Source organism: Aphelocoma coerulescens, chromosome 8 (assembly GCF_041296385.1).
Source record: "Aphelocoma coerulescens isolate FSJ_1873_10779 chromosome 8, UR_Acoe_1.0, whole genome shotgun sequence".
Taxonomy (NCBI): Eukaryota; Metazoa; Chordata; class Aves; order Passeriformes; family Corvidae; genus Aphelocoma; species Aphelocoma coerulescens.
Genome location: NC_091022.1, coordinates 11,604,412 through 11,622,167, shown reverse-complemented (window position 1 = coordinate 11,622,167; position 17,756 = coordinate 11,604,412). Strand labels below are relative to the sequence as shown.

At 37.9% G+C, this 17,756-nt stretch overlaps 1 protein-coding gene across 4 annotated transcripts in view; it reads right to left on the bottom strand.

The window, feature by feature from the left end:
* The window catches only part of CAMSAP2 (calmodulin regulated spectrin associated protein family member 2), an 82,496-nt gene extending 64,801 nt beyond the window's left edge, over positions 1–17,695 (bottom strand). For all 4 annotated transcript variants that reach the window (XM_069022453.1, XM_069022454.1, XM_069022457.1 and 1 more), the window contains exons 1-2: positions 16,976–17,695; positions 4,291–4,550 (exon numbers count right to left, since the gene is read on the bottom strand). In XM_069022453.1, coding sequence (XP_068878554.1) covers positions 4,291–4,550; positions 16,976–17,114 — 399 coding nt within the window. In that variant the 5' untranslated portion in view covers positions 17,115–17,695. The remainder of the gene's footprint in view (positions 1–4,290; positions 4,551–16,975) is intronic.
* Positions 17,696–17,756: the final 61 nt, after the last annotated feature.

Here is a 17,756-nt window from a genome sequence, read left to right as displayed (position 1 = left end):
AGAGCAGTAACTGGAAGAAACACAGATATTTGCCTCAAACATGCACTTCCAATGGCTAATAACTAGCTAATACAGGCACACCTAATTGTACCTCAGTTGTAGTCCAGATTCACAAACTGCTACAGCGAAATTATTGCCAGACTTCATCACAATAGACATCTTCAAGGAAGAAGGTAATTTACAGCTAAATGGACAAACAACTTAGATGACAGCACATTACTTTTTATATTTAAACCCCATGCATACAGAAAATGTCTCAGAATTAGGAAAATAGCAATTTTTATTCCTACCAGCTATTACGGACTTATTGCTGGGGTTTTGCAGGAGCCTCTCATTCCCTTTCCATCTTGGCTGAAAATTGTAGAATTTTAGGAAGGATTTAGGTGTTACTTGATTAATGACAGTAATTATACATGGGTGTAAGTTTAAAGTAGCTGCTCAGCTGGTTGACTTTCTTGCAACACTTTTTCTGAACTGAGACTTCAACTTTTTAACAAAAGTTATCCTTTTTGATTATATTATGCTTAACATGGCTTCTATACTTTTCCACTCTGAAAATATAAAAAATATTTGTATGGCATATTTTCTTGGATATAGTATTTATACACAGAGTATTCCCTAACCTTTATTTAGTCACTACATTTTATTTAAGAACTACGTATCTTAAAATGCCTTGCAAGTTAATGACTGTTTTTTGTAGTCAGCTGAGAACGTTCTATATACAATAATAAGCTTAGAAAATAGATTTTTCTGGTGAAAATTTGGTAAAAGTCTGTAACATTACTGTATCTCTCCAGCCCCTAACAACATTGGTTTTAAGCAGATATTCAAGATTTGACATTATTACCCCTCAAGCCAGAAAATCAGGTAGTTTCGGCCCTGTCACATTAGGGACAGAAGTCCACTGCTGGGGTAGTTATGCAATATCAGTTTCCCTGCAAAGTGAACTGAGATGCCAATTTTTTATTCCTTTCCCCACATGGTAGAAGTGCATTGCAGGGACTTGAGGGAAGGAAAGCATTTCTTAATTCCTCTCTGAATCTGTTTATTCTTCCCTGCACTTGAAGCAAATTGAAAGCAACCAGATGAATACAAAGTGATCAGCCTGATTAAATATCAGAATTCTTGTAAAATGATTTGGCATGGAAAATAAATTATTCAGTTAATACAAAATTCTTGTCATAATGGAGAAAGTTTTAGAAAAGCCTCCTGTGACTTATCCATACGAAGAAATATATATGTTTTTAAAACAAAGAGATCCAATGCTTATATGGGTAAAAATATGAAAAAATCCAAATTGCCTTCCTCTTTTGTATCTCACATTTGAAGGCTTAAGTCAGTTTGCGTTATGAAGGAAATACAAAATTTAAAAAAATAAATCAGCGTGGAAAAATAAATTTAAGCTTGACTTGAACAGTGATCTATGCATATTATAGCTGAAAGCATTAGAAAACTATTGCATCGTTATCAGAACCGTGCTGAATTCTTCAGCTATTTCTGATTTCTATAGCAGGTCAAAATCTCACATTTCCATATGGGAGTGCCTGCTGAAGACAGATTTGGGTTTTTTTAATGCATTGGAACTTGCCAACTGACATAAATATCTTTGCAAAATTTTTTAAACTTAGCTTCCATAAACTTCTTAAATATCAGATAATTCCTTTTGTACAGAAGTATAATTTCCAGGAGAAAAATACTCTGGTTCTTGGTTCAACACTTTCAATTCCAAGCTCTAGACTATTTCTGCACTGTCTGAACTCTAGTTTAGCAGAGCTAAGACCAAATAAATTTCAACCAGAAGAGAAATAACATGGTATTTGGTTCTTTTGCTCCCCTACACCAATGTATGTACACACACACAGAAATACACGAACATAGCATTGGCAGCCTCTCAGATACTAATGCAGCCAAGCCAGGCACGACTAAACAAGCAAAGTGCTGTCTATCCTGACTCCAGCACAAAGCAGCACATCCATTTGCTAGACTTTTCAAGAACTTAAGTATGTAAGGTGCCTCCTAGAAAAGTTCAACCTAAGAAAGAGAGAAGACCAAAATGCCTACTTTTCTAAATAGTCACATGTGAAGTAAGCCAACAATTAATCCCCACAGATGTCACTGTACAAACATCCAGTCCAAGGAATTCCAAGTCTGTTGGCCACAGCTACACACATTATAACACATGTGTAAAATTAAAACATTCCATACTCAAACCTCTTTCCATAATTCCATTTTATAATATAACTTGCCCCTTTTCATCTAGAGAAAGTACAACACATCTGAGAAGATAACAAGAAATATCCTCTAACAAACACCAACATCTTTCTCCTATTCCTGGGGAAGACAGGCTAGCAAAGGGAAAGACAACCATACAATTAAATTGCTCAAAATTACATTTTACATGGGTTTAACACAATCTGGTCTACTAGAGGAACATATGTGTTAATTACATGGGAAAACTTCTGTTCTACATAATTGAAAAAGAAAAATTATTCCATGCTCTAAAACAGGGTATACATTTAAATTTGTAAGACTTTTAGAAACTGTGACATATGGAATAATAGGAAAAGGTACTGGAAGACATCAAGAGAAAAGACTGTCAATACTGCAACAGCCAGATCTGAAGTTCTCTGCCAACTTTACTAATAGTATAATAAGGAAAAGGGTTGAGGCTTTCCAATTAAAATATAATGCTGCTGCTATGAACTTGCATAGGAATGAGAGCATGGTTTGACCAAGTAAAACTCTTGGGCTCAGGATGTTAGTACTGAGTCTACAGTTTCACAGCCACTTTTTGCTAGCAGTTGTTTTGGACAAGGCTGTGTTTCTGCCCAAGCCAGTTGCGTTCTCTGTCCTTGTCACAGCCCAGCTACCTGTCAACTGACAACAGCAACAGTGCACCCATCTCTTACTGGTACTGGAGTGGGGACCAGTGCCCTGGGCACAGCAGAAACCTGGGGCTATCAACTGTTATGATGTTCATGTGTCAATAACTACCTGCTGACTATACCTAAACAACACAGCAAAGAAACACACAAACAGCCCCACAAGCATGGGGGAAATAAATTAATATTGAAATGCATTTTATTACTAAAACAAAGATCAGCAAACCAAACTAGGGAACACTGACACTTTTTTTTTTCAACTGACAACTCTGGGAAGGGATGACTCTTACAACTACTCTAGACAGGGATCAAATTAAAAGAACCAAATGGGGAAACCAGAGGCTCATAAATGCAAGTGAGTAACCTTATTTTCCTTCAAAGGAAATAACAGAACGAAGTTCTGTAAAAACATAAACAGTCAGGAAGTTTGTTTGTTAAATGCTTTGACTTCTGTGAACATTAAGAACACTCCTAAACCACCCACAAATATTGCATGTGTCCTGCAAATTTTGCATCACTTAGAAACATAGAATTATTTAGATTGGAAAAGACCTCTAAAATCACCATAGCTATATTAATTCCCACACATCTTCATTCTGGCAGCAGCTACAGGTCACTGCCCACAACGACTTTGTTCATTTATTCTCTACATTAAGTATTAAATATAAATATAAAAAGGTGAACTTTTAAAATATTTCACTTTAAACATATTAGCATCTTATTCTATCATACTGCCATTTGCTAAACAAACATATGTAGACATCCTTTTTACAGTTAACTTTTTATAACTCAGCCCCAAACAAAGAAGAAAAGCCATTACTTACGAGCTTACTAATAGAATCATTCCTCAGTTGAACTAATGTTTTAATTAGCAGTTGTATAAAGCAAAGACATATTATTAAAAGTATCCATGAAATAATACCATTGTTGCATGTTTTACATTGACTTAATGTGCAACAGGTGACTATTCAATGTTATTAGGTTAAATTGCCTACCACCAAAGCCTTTTTTTATTCAAGCTTTTAAGCAAAGATTTCTGCCCAAGAAAAATGTTTTCAAACTTTTCTAACACAGACATATTCACTCAGTCAGTGCTATAAAACTGAAATCAAAGTGATCATATTGTCACTTATATAAGTGACAATATATTTAAAAATGTAGCATTTGAACTAAGTAGGAAGATAGGTGTATTCTAGCATTAATACAGAAGAAATACACCTGTACTGACAGCTGATGAGGAGAAAAAAAAACCAAAACAAAACAATTATAAACTTCCCAGTAATTAATCCCATTGAACTCTTGAAAAAAATACTTCAACATAATGATGCATTTTTAAAGACAGATCTGTAGGTATTGGGACTACACAGAGAGGGAGAAGAGATGTAACACACAAGCTCTGAACACTCACCATCTGAATTGGTTTTTTGTGAAGATCTCGTTCAGTCACCAACTTCTCTTGGTCAGTGACATAAAGGCCTTTTTGTGCCAGGGCTTGTATAACAGCATCATGACCTAGAAGTGGTTTTGCAGCATCACTCTTGAGAATAAGGCTCCCAGCACGACAGTAGAGCTCAGCAGACAGCAGCAAGTTAACAACAGGTGGTTTAATGTGCTCTTGGTCATACTGGTCTGTGTAAAATGGTTCTCGTAGTTCTTCTGGAACATTTTCTACAAAATAAAAAAAAGCACAAGTCAGTATCAGAAAGGACAGTCGGAGTATTAGGGGATTTTTTAAAAACTATATATGAACTCAAAATTACGTTCAAGAAAGCATAATCAAGGGGAGGCCAAAGCCTCCACCAGCAATTATATTATAAAGTACTGGGAAAAATTTAATACAATGGTAATATTTGAACTATAAATAGAAACTTAAGAAAAATTCCAAGTGTCTCACACTGCAAAGGCTACAACAGAAGGCCAACCTGTGGTTTCACAGCATCATTACATTAAAATTTCTTGGCTTCTCCAAATACATGCCCAAACATTCTCATTTCCTTTGGCATAACATTATATAGGTCAGACATATAAAGGCAGAACAACACCCTTTTAAACTCTGGACTCTATTACAATAACAAAATGGAACTGAAACGTTATGTTTCAGCACAGAATAATTCAAGACAAAGCAGCCTTCTAGTTTCCATGTATGCAGGAGCATTTTGATTATTATACTGTCTACTTCAAAGGTCATGCATCACAGAATGATGACAATCCAGCAGTTAAGCATAAATATATGGGCTTTTAACTGAAGTTAGAAGAATGGAGAAGGAAGAAAAAATATTATCAGTTTCTTTCTGAAAAAATACTGAGTTCTTATTGGCCTAGTTGTGTTACTGACTTCCCTTAAAATTCTGGTTTTCCTCCTTTTTCAGTGAGCTGGCTTAGCACCCACAGAAAGCTACGCAAGACTTTGTCGAATTTATGCTGAGATTTTAACTCCAAAATTAGCATTCCAGGACAATCCAACAGTTTTTTCAAATACTGTACATAACACAATACAGGCAGACTATATTTATAATTGTCTACCACAAAAGTAATAATTAAAAATTAATTAAATATAGTACTAGATCAAATTAAATTAAATCATGAGTCAAGCGGAAAATAACTTTCAGATTTTCAGGCATACACACTGCAAGATGCTCCATTTTCCTGCTGGAAGAATTTCATTCTCTATTGTTGTAAAATTAGTTAAGCCAACAACATTTATGGGATAAAGAGCATGTGATTCTTTTCCCGAGTCCAAATGGAAAAAGCCTGTTTAATTGCTAGAAGAAAAGATAAGTGCGTAGGAAAGCAGTGATGCAACTCTAAGTTCCTATTCCCTTTGCCTTCAGCTGGATAAATGGCTAAACAGACAAGGTTTGAATCAGTCTGGAGTAAACAGCTCAGTAAGGGTGGAGCAGGAGAAGAGAGAGAAAAAACAGAACATGCCATCACAAGATAATGACAGATCATCTTCTTCCTCATACATATTCTATTGCAGTTCATGTGCTTCCATGATGGGCTTTGGAAGGTGCCAGCTGCCTTCTAGTTGTGAAAGAAGATATGCTTTGTAGAGTGCAAAAAGTGAAAGAAATATTAACACATGCCTTAAATGCCAGAAGGATAGTAGGAAAGGGTAAGCTATTGCTGATTCTTTTCCCAATTCAGAGTATCAAGTGAAAGAGAGGTATAGTTTGTAATTTGCTTAAACCATGAGCCTACATTTGGCAAGAAAACTGACAGCTCTGCTTTAGAATACAGATCACAATATACCATCAGCACAACTACTCTGCCCTTTAAAACACAAATCTAATGTCTACCAGGCCTACTTTTTTACAAGATGATATTAAAACCGCTAACAAAAATATCTCCCAGTGTCAGGAAATGACATTTCCATCTTCTCTTCTACTTCCCAAATTCACCTACTAACTACAGGATCTAGAGTCATCCAGTCCAACAAAAGGCATTTCTAACTGAGGATCTCAGAGCTGCTAGATACCTGCTTCCCCAGGCATTGTTTTCATCTATCTCAACTCTACCTGACCTTCTTTCTTTTCCCTCTTTGTCCACACATTGTCTATTTAACTATTAGGCTTGTTATTTCTGAAGTCCCTAATGATCCATTTCCACTTCAGTATCAAGAGCTCAATTCTCATCAGGACTTTAGCCTCTGCAACTCCAAATGCCAACTTTTAAAGCATCTTTATGCTATTTCTTCAAGATAGAGAGGATTAGAAAACATTTTTTGGAAGTATCTCACAATGCTCACGCAGCAGATTTTGCTTTTGAAAAACAGAAAAAAACCCACAACAAAAACCCAACCCAACCAACCAAATAAAAACCCAAACCAAAATCCACACACCCATGTTTTGAAGCAGATGAGAATTTAAATGGGGATGGGGGGAAACAGGGAGGAACCAATAAAGCCATTTGTAATTTCTTAGAAGATCTAAAAAAAGCCTCATTCCCATATGAAAAAAACCAAACTCTTGAGGCAGAAGTACTTAGCTACACATAAACAGAAGTCACATATTCTGTGGTTCAGATTCACTGAAGACAATGACAGATTTCAAGTCTGAAAATTTGAGCCAGAAGAGAAATCTCAAGACAGTAAATAACAAACTCAATGCCTGTTATTTCTTGTCTTCTGTATCACTGAAGCACATCCTAAAGTGACAAGATGCAATAAATGCATTTATCATTAAAGAATGACATCCACTGCTGGGATTCAGTAATTAAAAACTCAATACAGAAAAAAAAAAAATCGACAATATGACTAGCAAAGGCAAATAGAATTATTTATAAAGCTTAGTTCCGCTTCTGAAAATACAGAAAAAGACAAAATGACATGTATGCCATTTCTTTTACTTCATTGGTGTACACAAAAATAAATCTGGAAAAAAACCTCCTTGGTCTTTGTAAAAATATAACCAGAAAAGAAATGTATTAGAAAAATAGAGTACAGAAACAAAGGGCTAGGAAGAGAAGCTGTGGCTGCAGACATATTCTGAATGTATAAAAAGTGTGAAAGCATACAAACAAGGAATCTCTGGTGCAACAAGATTAGAATTCTTTACAAAAATTCCTGCCAGATTTCCCTCTGCACAGGCAGAAACACAGGACTTTCCCCCACTCCATAACATACATTGAACTGTTTGATACCAGAATAGGTCATGATAGAAGATTCAAACTGTGTTGTCATGTTAGAGTTTAAAAAGAAAACAAAAAACTCCCACAGAGATAGGTAACAGACAGAGAAAACTATCTCAGAGTAAAAGTCTTTCCAGAACTGGCATGTGCTGCCTCTGGAGTCCTGTGGCACGGAATTATTTCAAGGCTACATCCAGTTTTCAGCAGATTACCAGAACAATCAGTAGGGTCAAAAGCCTTTATTAACAATTCTGTCAGGACTAGAGATTGTTAAACAGGCTCTGTTCAGCAGAGAAGAATCTTAACACTAATCCCTGATATGTGCATTTTACCAGTCCTTCCTTTGCCCAGCTGACAAGAGGAATCTTTCAGATTAAACTGAGGTAAATGACCCATGTTAAAAGAAATACCTTGTTGCACATATTGCCATAAAGTACCATCTGACCTTGAAATCCGTGGTAATTACGTTAGAGGGGTATCCTGGGAACGCCGAGTCCAGGGAGCTGAACACATAAAATGCAGGTGAGACCGGGATAGTGGGTGCAGTGCTGGAGACAAGGTGGAAGATCTACCTGCACTCTTCCAGCACCAACAGGTTTCGGAAACGTGGACTTGGACAAAAGGCAGTGGTCACAGGCAGATACAAGGAAAAAGTTTTTCAAGAGAGACCACCAGAGTATAGGTACAGGTTGCCTGGGGACCCAGCTGTGAAACCATCCACAGGGACTTTCAAAACTGTGGACAAGGCCCTGAGAAACCTCTTCTAACTTTGAGGCTGCCTCTTCCTGCAGAAGGAGGCTAAACTAGATGACCACCGTATTTTTTTCCTAGAATTGTGAACAGGACCACAAATTTTAATTTTGGAAATAATTCTGACATTTTGAATTTTGTAAATATTGTACTATGAAGGGAATAAATGAAGCTAATGGGCAAGTTCAACACACAGAGAAAGGAACAAAAAAGTATAACACCACATTAGCCCAAAACTAACTCAAATTTAACAATCAGGCTAACTTCAAGAAAGTAATCAACATATCTTCAGGTAATTTTTCATAAATAATCAAGGAATCAAGAGTCCTGCAGATGCTCTTTTTAGAGAAGAAAAAAAAAAATTAAGAATTAAAGGGCTTATTCAAAGCTTTAAAGCAAACACGGGATTATTATTACTCCCTGTTGTGGTTTAACCCCAGCCCCAACTAAGCGGCCCAGCGTCTTGTTCTTTACCCTCCTCTCCCTGGTGGGATGGGAGGATAGGGAGGAGAGCTGGAAAAAAGTAAATCCTGCAGGCTGAGATAAAAACAGTTTAATAATTGAAATAAAGTAAAATTATTATAACAATAATAACAATGAAAGGGAAAAAGAGAGCGAGCCCATTCCCAAGCAGCAATCAGCCCCTCCCAGTCAACTTCCCCAGTTCATCCTGAGCACAACAGCCATGGTTTGCAACATCCCTGTGGCCAGCTCAGCTCAGCTGTCCTGGCCACGCTCCCCCACAGCTCCTCCTCCACCTCCTCGCTGGCACAAAGCTCTGAGAAGTCCTTGACTTAGAGAAAGCACCACTGAAGAAACAACTGAAACACCAGTGTGTTATCAACAGTGCTCCCACTGAATCCAAAACACAGCACTGCATCAGCTACCAGGAAGAAAATTAACTCTATTCCAGACAAAACCAGAACACTCCCCACTGTGAGAGAGAAATGCAACTTAATTTTCCATTTAAACAGACCATTTTAAAGGGAAGGAATGGTCTAAAAATAATTCATGCATACCACTACTGAATTTACTTTAAAAAGTTGCTTTATAAAAAACCCTCTCTGCTCAGATAAGTACGAATTACTCCTTGGAAGAGAGTATGAATTCCTCCTTTGGAAAAAATTACATGTATTAGTGTGAAAAGTCTAAACTTTCTTTAAAAACAAATTGCTTCTTTGGTAAAGTTTCCATGCTTCTACACAGATGAATACAATCCTTTACACAGCTATTGAGTTTTTCAAGTTTGTATCAGGGAACGATTTCAGATTTATGAATGTTTACCTTAAGAACGTCCAAAAGCTTAGAAGTCTTTGTCAACAAGGTCTCCATGTTGTTTGTTTGTTTTGGGTTTTTTTAATTCCTGAGGATAATATAAACAAGTAAAAATATTTTACCATGGGCTTTCTAATTAAAAGATGGGAGCCACAAGGCCACATTAAGCCTCAGCCTAGAAAACTTCCTCTCTAGAGTTTACTGACATCAATGCACAAAGACATTAAGAAGAAAAAATTATTTGTAGAAGACTGAGGTTTAAAACAGAATTATTTAATGAAAATTCTAATACCTTTAACCACTTTCTAGTCCAAACTAGTAGATGAATATATGTCAAATCTTAATGGACTTGACAGTTTTCTGCAGGTCAGCAAAGGTATGCTTTTGCCGTGAAGTAACCGTGTTGTTACCTCATTCAGACTCCCACTTGCCAACAAGGATTCTGGTTGCACATTTACAATCTGGGCACAAGACAGCAGAGCCTGCACAGGAGTCCGAGAATTGAAAACAGGTCAGAGAAGAAAGAATTATATTATTTAACTTCTGATGAATTTTTGTATTGGACTCAATAGAAGAGAGACATTTCAATTTACTATTTTATTTTAGAGACACCATCAAGAAACAAGATTTTTAATCAGGAAGTGGAAAACAAAATGAGAGAGTAAAAATTACAAAATCATTTTTACTTTTTGGTTTGTTTAATCAGTCTGCCACTTCGATTGTTCTTGGCTAGCAGGGTGTAGGTGTACTTCTGTCTAGAGACAAGTATCTGAAAGGCCAACCTCTATAAATTTACAGCATGCTCAGTTTCAGTATAACCATTCTTAACTTTGTCCACCTTGCCAAGCTGAACTTGAGAGATCCTTGAATTTACCTTCACAGAAATACATCAGAACTTACATCACAGAATAAACAGATCCTCCCCTCCTGCCTCTAGATTCCACAAAAATAGACCATTATCCACTGCTTCATCAGCTGTTCTGCACTTAAAAGGGATTCCTCATTCAAAAAAAGAAACAAAAAACAAAAAAAAAAAACCCACCAAACCAAACCAAACAAAAACATCAAAAACAAACAAACCAACCAAACAAGCCCCAAACCTTTTAAGGAAAAAACATGCAGAGACTCTACTTTCATAGCCTAAACAGTCTTTAGTTATTCTTTGAACACAGAAAATCACGTAAGAAATGCTCTATTAATTGTCACACTATTTGTCTATCCCATCCAATATTCTGTCTTCAGTAGCACAATAGGAAGTGTTCCTCACAAAACCTACAAAATGTATCTGGTACTGGCATTTCTTATTAAAATGGGAGGATTAGCATCTAATTTACTAAAACCTGTGTATTGATTCAGGTTTTAATAAGCAAAAGAATGACTTAGAATTAACCCTGGCAATAAGGGGATCAATTTTCGTTAACATAAATGCCTTCAGAACTTATTTTTGGGAGAGGCAAGTTATGAGAAATGTAAAGATAATAATATAATTATTATCCTATCTCACCCAGCTAGCACCTTGATGACTATTATAGACAAGTTATGATTTAAATAGCCTATGGAGTATGGAAAAAACTCTTTCTGAAATTTAGAGATAAACATTTCTTGAACTATTACTAGGCTTTATTAAGACAAAGAAAACTTTTTGCCAGTCATAAGTAGATAGAAGTGAATGGACACATCTTCTTTGGTGTAAGACTGCTTTTAACTGAATAAAAGAAAACATACTGGAAACAGAACTATACAAATCTTACATTTGGCAAATAGATTTCAAACACTACATTTCAACTCTGCAGCAGAAGTGTTTATTACTACCACCTAATCCAGTAATAATGTATTGTCCAATTGTTCAAAATAAAAAAGAAGGGGGAGGAGGAAGAACTCACTCTACTTTTCTTATGAAGTCCTGAGAGTTTTTCACTTCTATCCTCATTTTCCAGAATGATCACCAAAACAATCATTCAGAGCTCTCAGTTAGCAGAGCAAGTAGTTAAAAGTTACTAATTTCAGGAGTGGAATTGTATCCAGTTGTGCTCATTAAAACCCACCAGCTAGCTGTAGAATGGAAATTATGTAAGATCTCATATTGAAAAAGTGATACATTCCTGATCAATAGCATACAAATAGCCTTCAAGTTTGAGTGAGACACTTTTAAACATCGAGTCACTAAAGTAACCCAACAGATTACCCTAAATCATAGGGTGAAGAGGAAAATTTTAAACTCTATCTGCAGTAGTAATTGCAATGGTGGTCAAAAAATACGAAGAGAAACCAGGTATAGGGAGAAGAAATGTATTTCACCTCATCACCTGAAATTGGTGAGCATTTGGCTACAGTCTGTTAGATCTATTACATTCTGCAGACAAGCACTTACAGCTGTAAAGGCAAAAAGGCTCAAAACAGGCTCAATGGCAGAGTCACTGAAAGAACAGATTCTATACCCCAAAGGAGGTCCATCATGTACTGCCAATCCTGCAACTGTCACCTTCCTGATCACCTTCCTGCACATTTGTACATGCACAGTCCACAACTTCAGAGGACTCTGCTAAACCTAACAGATCCAAAAGCTCATACAATTTTACGTATTTACTTTAAAAAAAGTGACCTACAGTCAAACTATGTTACAAGTGTGTTCTACAGAAAGGAGCGATACAACACTTTCCAAGTAAAACATCTCAGTAGATGATTTGTCTAATGCACTGATTTTAGCAGGACTGACTGAAGTATCAATTTGTCAGCAACTATTTTAGAGAGCTGATGGAATCTATAAAAAAAAAATTCTTACAAGAATCTCAAACATTTGTTTTTGGACTCCAAACTCTTCTACAAGGTTTTGCTACTGCCAGACTGAATAAAAGTGAAGAAATTAGGTCTGCCAGAAAAAGATTAAAACATGTTCTGGCCTGCAACACCCAACATAACAGATGAGAGTATTTAGCTACAACTTGTTTCTGTCAGATACACAGTGCTCATTTCCTCCCTTCATGGTTCTACTGGCAACATGTGCAAAGAGCAGTAAGTAGCCACACATGAATTCTGAAAACATTAATCATCAGGAAAAAGCTATTTTTAAGTTTCTTGGGTAATATTTAGTTGAAAATTATGCCATTTGTAACCTATTGCTTCAAACACCTATAAAGGATACATTTAATGTTAAAAAGTATGTGGACTATTTTATTTTCACTTCAGAAAGCACAACAATGTTTAGGACAATTGCTCAGACTTGCGCAGCTTCTATTTAGCTTTTCATTTATGCCTGTCCAAAAAATAAAATCTCATGCTAGCCAGTGAAATGTGTTACTCTAGCAGAATAATATGTTGCATGGATAGTAAAGCAGCAACAGATTTAACCTGACTTTAGAACTGTTCACATAATTTTCTGAGAATCATACACAGAGATATTCTTAACTTAGTAACTAAAAATTGGATGAAAAGCTGTGCGAAAAACCATTTTCCAAGAGTACTCAGATATCCCCTACCAAATGGGAAGAACATTGTCTTCCATGTACTTCCAGGTTTAAGAACTCATATCTTTTGTCACACTAGACAAGGTTATAGAGAAGTGATTCCAAGGTACAAAAGGATTGAAAGCACTTTGGAGGACAAAATTATAATTCAAGATAATTTCAATAAGTGGAAGAAGTGGCTTGAAAATAGGATGCAGTTATGTAAGTATAGCTGCAAAGCTGGAACCTACAACAGTACAATTACAAGATGGGAACAACTGAGTAGGCAGCAGTTCTGCAGAGAAAGATACGGAGCTACAGTGAATCACGGACTGCATGAGTCAACAATTCTAGGCTGATGCAGAAATGGCAAACATCATATTTTAATGAATAAATCAGAGTATTATAGGTTGGAAATATGATTTTTAAATTTTTAAAATTTACCTTGTACTGGTAGTGGTTTAGCTGGACCATTAGATCTAGATTTAAGTACAGAGCTCATGCAAACCAACCACAGGAAAAAAACTACATGAAAAACCAACAAAAAAACCCCCAAACCAACCCTTAATAAGCACAGAGAGCAAAAAAGTCTGACTTACAAAAAAGAAATAAAAAGTCTGTTTTGTCTAAACAATATAACAGACATTGCTTTTATTATATGAAAGGCGTTATAAAAAGGTAAGGTGCCCACCATTCTCACAAGCACCAGGAAAAGGGTAAGTAATGGCTTAACAATGTAGCAAAAGACATCAAGATTTTGTTTAAACATCTAAAGATAAATAAGGTCCAAACTGACTAGCAGACATACTGTGGGATCTCTATAATTAGAGATTTTCAAAAAACAGGCTAAACAAACAACTGTCAGGAATGATGTATATTTAGCTCAGCCTGTCTTTAGGATGGCGGATGGATAACAAATTTTTCAGGGACACTTTCTATTACTATAGCAGACTGAGAAGGCAAAACCTTCACATTCCAAAATAATGAAATCCACTTCTCTTGCTTTAGAAATAAAAAGGACACAGAGTACCACGACATCAAGTCATTTTTCGATTTATTCCTATGAAGTAAGTCCCATTATACTTTGAAGTTGAAGGCTATACTGTCTATACAGTTCATCCAGTTCTCTGGGAAGAAATTTTTCTATACTGAAATGGTTAACTGCCAGCATTAGGAGACACGGCTGAAATTAAGTATTTGCAGATTTAATCTCTAAGGTCAAACATTCCCCCTTTTATACTTCACACTTGTTAATTTTCCCCCTTTCAGTTACTGCAAGTTGTGTCACTGAAACAATTTGGTTATTACAAAACATTTAATCTGACATGTCCTAACACTGATATATTGTCTCGCAGCAAAACACCAAGGCACAAAATCCTACACACCCTCAACACTTAGATATGAATTCCTTCTTCAATCAGAATTTCTTAAACAATTCTTCATACGAGATGCCTTCAATATGACTGCTAATACATTCTTACTGTCATATGACACCTCATTAATAAGACAACTTCTTTTGACCTGCCTCTGTTCTGGCCAAACGCTATACTTGCAGTTTCACCAAGGACAGTAGCAACAACTTGTCTCTTGGTTTTTGGACATAGGTATCGATGAAACACCAAAAGCCATTACTAGTGTTAATGAACAGTACCTATTTCAAAGTCTTTTTGTAAGAGCAAATTCACAACATGTAGCCAAGCTGTATCCACAACTCTGATTGTATTGAAACATGCTTTTAAGACTGTGAAAGCCGTCCACTGAAAGATGTACCCCTTTGATACATAAAGATTTGTATTTCTTTAATGGATACATGATTGTAACACCTATGCTTGTCATTAATCAAAGTGAACTGCATTACTTTGTTTCATAGACGGTAGGGAAAACCCCTTCCCTTCCCCTGCACACCCAGGGAACTTCAATACTTGAAGGATAAAAAAAGAAATAAGATGGGGCATCCATAAACACACTATCATCCTTTGTATTTCCTCTGTAAAAATGTATATAGCAATAGTTAGAAGACATGACTGAGGCTGTGATCTATTCCCCAGAACTAAAATAATTTAACAAACCCAAACTTCCTTCCTTCTTGGAAAAGGTGAAGGTCAGTTCTTCTGTTTCACTCCAAGTATAAAGGAAGCATTTGTACTGCAGACTTGCAAGTCCTGTATACTGTTTGTCCCTACTTCAGCCACAAACTCTTCTTTGAAGTTTCTAGTTATATTAACCTAGTGGAAGAACTGGGACCAGAAACACTACAAATGTGTGTGCTTACCTCTCTTCCTACTGTTACATTACTTGCAGTGTTTAGAGAGCAGATGGACCAATTATCCTCTCTAATCATGTTTCATTCGAGCATCTCAGAACAGACCCAGTATTGAAGAGAAAGAGTAAAGGAATTTGTTTTGGATCACACTTTCTATAGAAAGTAGCAGAAAAGTACCCTGCAAGTGGCTTTACACATCCAGTAGAAACTCAACCAGTGTAAACCAAGACATTTCAACCATAGGTTGAGAATCTGTCAAACTCCAGTTGAAAAAAGTTTTCAGGTTAGAAGTCTGGGTTATATAATAGCACAAGCATTCTTGTGCTATTGTAGCACACTCAGAATCCCATGAGTAGACCCTATAGAACCAAGCTACCTAAAAATATAATGATCTCTGAAAATGTTGAATTAAATACTTCCAAGAATCTTCTCTACTATTTTACCTTTCATATCTGCATAGCTAATAAAGGCATATATCAAAATATTACTTGTCCAGGTTTCACAAAGAGAAGTAAGTAGAATTTATCGACAAATCTTTATATGGAAACAGTATTTTGATCTTTGCTTTCTTTTTGAAGTTATGCACTCACTGAAATTTCATTAGATTTAAAAGTGGCTTTTTGGAAGCATCACATCAAATCTCATGAGTTCCCAGAAGCATCATAAAGACATGCCTTTAACCCTGGCTAAATACGTAATAGCACCCTGCCCCTAAATGTAAGAGGTGCAAAATTTCATAAAGAGGAACCTTTTCCTGTTATTTTACAAAAAACAAAGGCAAAAGTAATGATTGTTGATATCTACATCACCTTTCAAAAAACCACATTATTTTTAATCCACAGAAAATCAAATTATTACTAAACTACAGCTATACTGAAAGCAAAAACCACAAACAATAAGCAAACAACCCCACCTCCCCCAAAAAAACTAAACACCCCCCCCCCAAAAAAAAAAAACAACCCAAACAAACAAAAAAACCCCTCAGCTTAGTAAATTTTCAAAACGCTTCCCTCAGAAGACCTCTGCAAGTCTGGTATTCCTCAAGGCCCAATAATGTTTCAGGCACAGAATAATAGGTCTGGTATTCCTCAAGGTCCAAGGTTTTCAACGACAAGAGCCCTGATGCCTTTTGGAGGCATTACAAATCGATTCCATTTACACTTACAGACAAGGAGAGCCTTCTGTATTGTGCAGGCCAAATCCTGGCATTAAATGCTCTTTTTCCTGAAACCCTTCTTATTGCTAAACCATTCAAATGGCTACAGGCTACTGTCACACATGTCAAAACTAAGAGCACGCACCCATTTCCATTGCTAGTCCCCAATTCAGCTCCTAAGCAATATCAGGAAACATTTCAAGATGACAGACAAACACGGATTGCTGGGGTTTTTTTCGCATGGTAGAAGTGTGACCCGAGTAATTAATAAAACACCATTTAGAGAGATCGATTCACTCAAATAAAATATTAGCGCCAACACACAAAATTTACTTGCTGATAGAAACAGTGGGACTACTCCAAAAAGATTAAGTGTAATTAAGGAAAAACAAAAGAAAAACAACAATACCTACAAGGGTTAAGGGATCTTAAGGATAAGGGAACAGACCAAAAGCATTTCCCACACATCTCCCCCCCCCCTTCTCAGCTCCTCGGGGAATGGCTCGCACGTCCTCAGTAGCGAAGCAACCAAGCAGGAACCAGCATCAAAGAAAGAGAAGAAGGAGACGCCACCTACCTGTCCCAAAGGCTTTGGCCACCAGCCAGGCCAGATTACAGGCGATTTTCGCTCGGGAGAAATCATAATGGTCAAAGGGTTTGATGGCAGGAACAATGAAAGTCTTCCTCATCTCCTTGGCGTCTGCGGCATCCCCCATCTTCTCACAGGACCCCCAGCAATTCGGAACTTACATGGTTGTTTCTCCGTCCTCCTCCCACGGCCGGGAGAGCCGGCTGTAAATACGCCGACAGCAGCTGAGGGCAGCGCCGGACCCAGCTGTCCGTAAAGGGCTAACACCGCCTCCCGCCTTTCTCTGCACAGGAATGTAGCCGAGCCCGAGTGTCCTCTTCTTCTTCCTCCTCCTCCTCGCTCTTTGTCTCAATTCACGCACGCTGCCGTCCCTCCGCCTCCGAAAAAATGCCCCCGGCGGCCCCGGCCCCGCGTTCCCTGGGGAGACCCTGCGGCCAGGGCTGGGCGCCCCAGGCGGCCGCCAGCCCCCCGGCCCGGGGCGGGAGCCGCCGGCAGGGCCCCCGCAGCCGCCGTAGGCCGGGACGCGGCCCTTCCCAGCGCCGGGATGTCAAAACGCCGGGGTCCGGCCCCAAAACGCCGCACAGCCCCGCACCGCCCCAGCGGCGGCCTGTGCGGACCGGGAGCAGAGCCGGCTGCCCGCCACTGCCCGGCGGCCCCGGCGCCCTCCGGCCGGCGCCCCACTCCCCGCGCCGCTCGGCGATGCCGCTGCGGTTCTCCACCCGCGGCTGCCGCACTGGACGGGCGAAGGCGGCTGCGCATGTGCCACCAG